This window comes from Camelina sativa, chromosome 17 (assembly GCF_000633955.1).
Source record: "Camelina sativa cultivar DH55 chromosome 17, Cs, whole genome shotgun sequence".
Lineage (NCBI taxonomy): Eukaryota > Viridiplantae > Streptophyta > Magnoliopsida > Brassicales > Brassicaceae > Camelina > Camelina sativa.
In genome coordinates this window covers 13,403,131-13,409,165 of record NC_025701.1, presented here as the reverse complement: position 1 = coordinate 13,409,165, position 6,035 = coordinate 13,403,131, and the positions used below count along the sequence as shown (strand labels likewise).

Genomic DNA, 6,035 nt, shown 5'->3' with positions numbered 1-6,035 from the left:
TTGTTTCCACGGAGAAAGTGGAGTTTCTACTAATAATATCGCCATTACAAGAGTCCTATGAGCTAGCTTGTGCTACATTTAAAGTGGCGAAAGAGTTTATGGTTGATGTCAAGGTATGCGTGGTCTGGCCTAGTAGCGAAGAGGGTGTTGAAAGGGAGAGCAAATCAGCAAGAGCTCCGTGGGAAAATTATGTCGATGTTATGGAAGTTAAAAGACAAGATGATGAAGGAACTTCGTGGTGGAGTATATGTAAAATGTCAGAGAGAGGATCAATTTTAGTCCGTCCTGACCAACACATTGCTTCGCGTGCAAAGTCTAGTGTTACTTTGGACCCTACACTGCACATGAGAGATGTCTTCTCAATCATACTTGATAAACAATGAATAACACCAATTATATCCACAAATTCCTTGTATACTATTGTTATTTGCAAATAACAAAATCACGATTCTTTTCTTTGTAATGGTGTTCCAAGTTTTCTTTACATAAAGTATAGAAATGGCAAGAGCATAGCTTTAAGTAAGAATATATATAATGAATCAATACTTTTTTGGACAATTCTTGGGTTCATCCCCTCTTTAAGGAAACAAATCTTAATTTAGGAAACAAATTCTGTAGATCAATCAATTTTAAAATTATTAATTCTAATACTATAATACTGTTTTTAATTATCACTTCCAAATCCTAAACACTCTTTTATAAATTCAAACCGACATATTATTTTGTTTAATTATAAAATCTAAACTCTAAACACTATTTTATAAACCCAAACCGACATATCATTTTGTTTAATTGTAAAATTTAAACCCTAACTACTATTTTGTAAACCCAAACCAACATATAATTTCATTTAATTGTAAAATCTAAACCCTAACCACTCTTTTGTAAACCCAAAACCGATATATAATTTTGTTTAATTATAAAATCTAAATTCTAATCATTCTTTTATAAACCCAAACCGACATATGATTTTAAAAATTATAAATTTAAACCCTAATCATGTTTTATAAACCCAAACCAACATAATTTCCTTAATAAAAGATATACATAATTTGTTTCCTTAATTTGTTTTGTCTTTTTATTTTAATTTTGATTTATTTTTTAAATATGATATGACATGACACATTATTGTATTCTAATTGTTTAATTAAGAGGGGGTGAATGAGAGTTGTTTTAAGTAATTTTTCATACTTTTTTGATTTTAACTAATTGGCCTAATCTGATGAATTCAACATAAAAATATAGAAATCTAATATATCAATTGATTTGAGTTTTCATAAGATTTTAAATAATTTGATGATTTTAGGGAAGTTGATATGATTTATTGTAAAATTCTTACTTAAAAAAAGTATTATTCTTACTTTAAAAAAGTAATATTCTTACTTAAAAAAAGCATGAAAAATTCTTGGGCTATAGATTTTCTTAATATCTTAGATTTCCTATAGATCCTTGTTGAGTTCATCAGATTAGGCTATAGATTTTCTTAATCTCTCAGATTCCTATAGATCTTTGATGAGTTTATTAGATTCTAGACTGTAGATTTTCATAATCATTCTCGTCGTTTCTGTATTGATGTATTTCTTGCTCTTTCAGGAAAATGTTGACGATCAATGGGTTTATTGGGACGTGGAATGAGTTCAGGTTTTCGGAAATCGTCGGTGTTAAGACGTCGTTCCAATGTTGAAACGTTTTCTATTTTCACGAGGTTTTTGCGGTGATCTCTATATTCTAGGTGTTGTGGGATTCCTAGAACGTTCGCGCATCCCACATGAGGTTCATAATGCTCTCTGGGACCAACAAATCCCTATTTACAATATGAATATCGGTAAGTAAAGTCTTTGTATTCATTCTTTTTTTTAGAAAATACATAAAAAGATAAAGCCCATGTAACTAGGGTTTCAAATCCCACCTAAAACCATGAGATTTAGATTCTATATTTTTAACTAAAAAATCCTCTCAAATCCTCCAGAATCACTAAAAATCATTGAAACCCAACTTCACAAACTGTTTTTAATTATGATGGACTTTAAGATAGATTTTTAAATCATTAGTTCAATCTCTATATATATAAAAGAGAAGTACAAATTCGAAAATTGCCAAAAATTTCCAAAATTGCCACTCAATTAGTTATGAAGGAGAGTGTTTATTGAAATTAACAGGGGTAATTTTGTCAGAAATTGTCAATCGACATTACCCGACCCGTTCAAACAAGGATCCGCGTCCTTTCAGTTATAACCCGGTTTGTATATTGTTGGGCTTCGACTCCATTATCTTCGGCCTCTACGAAATCCAAAAAAAAAACCCTTCTGATTATTTGTTTGAAACATAATCGAAATTAATCAGAAAATCTTCAAAACTCAATCACCACAACAATTACCTGAATCATCGCTCAATCAAATTTTCAAAAATTTATCCAGAAAATCTTCAAAACTTAATCACCACAGCAATTACCTGAATCATCACTCAATCAAACTTCCCTAAACTCAGTCCTTAATATTCGAATAAAGATTTTCAATTAAAAGAATCAAAGATTTTGTGCTTGCACACAAAGTGTATCATTAAACACTCTAACCTAAACACTAATACGTGAACCACCTATAAATATACTCATCACCACATAGATTAAAATCATCACAAATACACCATATCTCGACTCTAAAACTTTGACACATATATGAACATATGAGTCCCCGTTTTTTTTAATTATATGTATAATTAAGTATGCTCAAGTATATGAACGTGAAATGGCTCTACAATCTTGCAGTGATCTCCTTGGAGCTGAAGCTTTTCTGGTTGTGACTATCGCTGGTTTGTCTACGGAGGTGAAATCAGGACAGGTCTCAGGTTCCACGGCGGGAGCATGAGTTGTTTCGTGAGTAAATGCAACCAGGTCTCTCAGTTCAGTCTGTGGCTGTGAAACTGCAGGCTTCTGCAAAATGCAATGTTCAATTATAAGATGGGAAGGCACCATTGTGTGAACAAGAGTAGCTTTGCACGTCTCTGCTCTTAACTCAGCTTGTGGTAGAGATGTTGCAGGTTCAGGTAGAGGAAGAGAAGGCACAGAGTGGACTAGAGCAGCTATGCGTGTCTCCAAGACAACACTGTGTGACGAGGCGTGAACATCCGCTTCTTCTTAAACGGGTCATCTTATAACATGCCCCAGTTCAATCCTCTGTGTCAAGGACAGATCATGACTACTAGAAGTCTATAACATGTATCTTAGGGGGTTAGAATAGGGTGTAGTCTGTTGGTAATTGTACATATAGCGGTTTCTCAAGACCGAGGTTTTCTGCAAGCCATGGAACCCTTTCAATCCTTAGTCAATATTAATCCAGTGAATAAAAAAACATGTAACCAATGTCACTGAAAATTGTCGTGGCTGTAGATGAATCATATTTAATTGTTTTACCATTTAAATCCTAAATTAAACTATATTTAAATATTAGCATTTAAATTAAACTTACAAGTATTATGATACACAAACTAAATTATAAGTACTATTGTTTTTTTTTTACAACATAAGTACTATTGTTAAATAACAAGTATTATGATTCATTCTTAGACCAAAATTATTGTAAGTGTTGAAATAAGTCAATAATATGGTTTCTAAAAATATTGTACTTAAATAATTTTTTTTAACATGTCAAAAGACCCCTTTTTAAAAACGGGTCATGTAATTTGTGTTTTTGTTTTGCAAAGCACTAGGATTTTACATAATTAATCAATTTAATTGGTTACCACTTTTGAAAATATAGTTATTTTTTCTATTGTAATGGTTTTCAAGATAAATAAAAACGTAAATGACATTAAATAACAAAATATATATTATTTTTTATTTTCTAAAAGATATTATAACATTGAAATCATAAGTTATGTTTTAAACAAAAAGTTTTGTACCGCAATGGATCGCATGTTAATTAGTATCCACATTTAGACTTATTAATTAAAGTAAATTGTATTGGACGGATGCAACTGCGGGTCTAAATATTTCAATAAAAAAAATAACGATATTTTATATATACTACAGTAGGATAATTTTCTGTGGGGGCTAAAAATCTTTAAATCAGTTGCGCGACAGGTCTAGCATAACGGGTTTGAACTAACCAACACTAAAATTTTTAACTTAATTATTTCTTTTATTGTATTTTTATTATATGAACTACAAAATATTTCAATACATCACAAAATATATTATATTATTTCAACTAAGACTTAAAGATTAACAATTAAAAAATGTATATTAAAAACACAATAAAATTAAAAATCATCCTGCGGGGTACCGCGGGTTCAAACCTAGTAACAATGTATTTCAGAAGACTTTTTAAAATACATTATTGAATAACATAGGATTTGTAAATTTTACACAAATCACTTAACCAAAACATATGTTGCTCTACATCAAAATGAGTTATTTGTCAAGAACTCTCTGATTGAATAACATATGCCTTAACCAAAACCAAAGTTGCTCTTAATTTTCTGAATTCTTTGAATCAGAGTTCGGATGGGATGGTTAAGGAAGTGAAATCGGTTTTATAGCCAGAGAGTTCATTACTTAGCGTTACATCAAAATGAGTTATTTGTATCTGCCTCTTTTTGCTTAATTTTTGTTCAATTTTTTATATGAGGTTGTTATTAACTCTTGTGGTTAATAGCTCATGCTTGTGGCCGTTTGTTGAAATCATCATATATATAAAAGTATGATTTTACTCTCTCCTTATTGGTCCATTTGACATTTAATTTCTAAAAACATAATATTTATTTTCAATTAAAAAGATAATTGTAATTGTAACTCCTCTAATTAAATTATTTTTAAAATGTAACTTCTATCACTTGAAATCCTATAAATAACCATTCTACATCCTCCTCCACCATATCTCATATTCTAAATATGTTCTTTTTTTGTTTATGTTCTTGCATGGGCTGGGAACTCATTGTAAGTGTTTAATCTTATATTTTGTTGGACTTATCATATAATGTGTTCAATTTTATTTATTTGTTTTATGTATTTCTAAAAATATGATATTTATTTTCAATTAAAAAGAAAATATTATACTAGTAATCATGTACATTAATCCATACTTTAAATCTACCATTTAATATTAAATTGTAACTGAAATTACATAAACTATGAAATGACTTTTTTTTCTCTATTCATTTTCATTTAAACCTACTACAAATTATAATTGTAACTGTTCTAATTAAATTATTTTAGAAATGTAACTTCTATCACTTGAAATCCTATAAATAACCATGCTCACATCCTTCTCCATCATATCTCAAATTCTAAATATTTTATTTGTTTTGTTTATATTCTTTCATCAGTTGAAAATTCATTGAAAGTGTTTATTTATTTATATTTTGTTGGATTTATCTTATATTGTGTTCAATTTTGTTTCCTTGTTTTTATGTATTTCGTCCTTTCTTCTTTGTTTTCTTATTATTTTTAATCTTCAATTACATATGTGTACTAAAATTTTAATGGCAATACGAAAAAATTATTGTGCCGATTCAAAAATATTAATTTCCATCATTACACAATAAGAGAATCAAGTTAAACTTAACAAACCATCTTTATTGTTTATCTAGATGTTTGAGTATTTCTTTCATATTTTGTTTATTTTCAAAAGTATGCAATGTTTTAATGAAATAAACTATTGTAATAATAATATTAAATTAATTTTCCTTAAGTCTCTCTTACCTCCAAAAAAATTGTAATACATTTTTTAGTATATTACGTTATATTTAGTTCTTATGATCCAACATGTAAGTATATATAAAGATCATTACAATGTTTATTTATTTCAAGTATTATAATTTAATGTTTTTCCTATATAAAAGACATTTTTATTTTCCATCTATAGTTGTACTACAAAGAAGAAATTATTAGAATTAAACCTAGCAATACTAATTAAATTAAGTGGAATATAAACAAAATTAAAAATAAGCTTAATCTTTGGAATTTATTTAAACGAAAGGGCCACATGCATGATATATGTATCTATATATATATAAAGTTACATTTTTCTCTCTTCTGG

The 6,035-nt window shown here is 28.7% G+C and overlaps 1 protein-coding gene across 1 annotated transcript in view; it reads left to right on the top strand.

Moving 5' to 3' along the window:
• LOC104757037 (2,4-dichlorophenol 6-monooxygenase-like) overlaps positions 1-505 on the top strand; it is a 6,028-nt gene extending 5,523 nt beyond the window's left edge. The window contains exon 13 of the mRNA XM_010479728.2: positions 24-505. Within this exon, the coding sequence (XP_010478030.1) occupies positions 24-383 (360 nt within the window). The 3' untranslated portion in view covers positions 384-505. The remainder of the gene's footprint in view (positions 1-23) is intronic.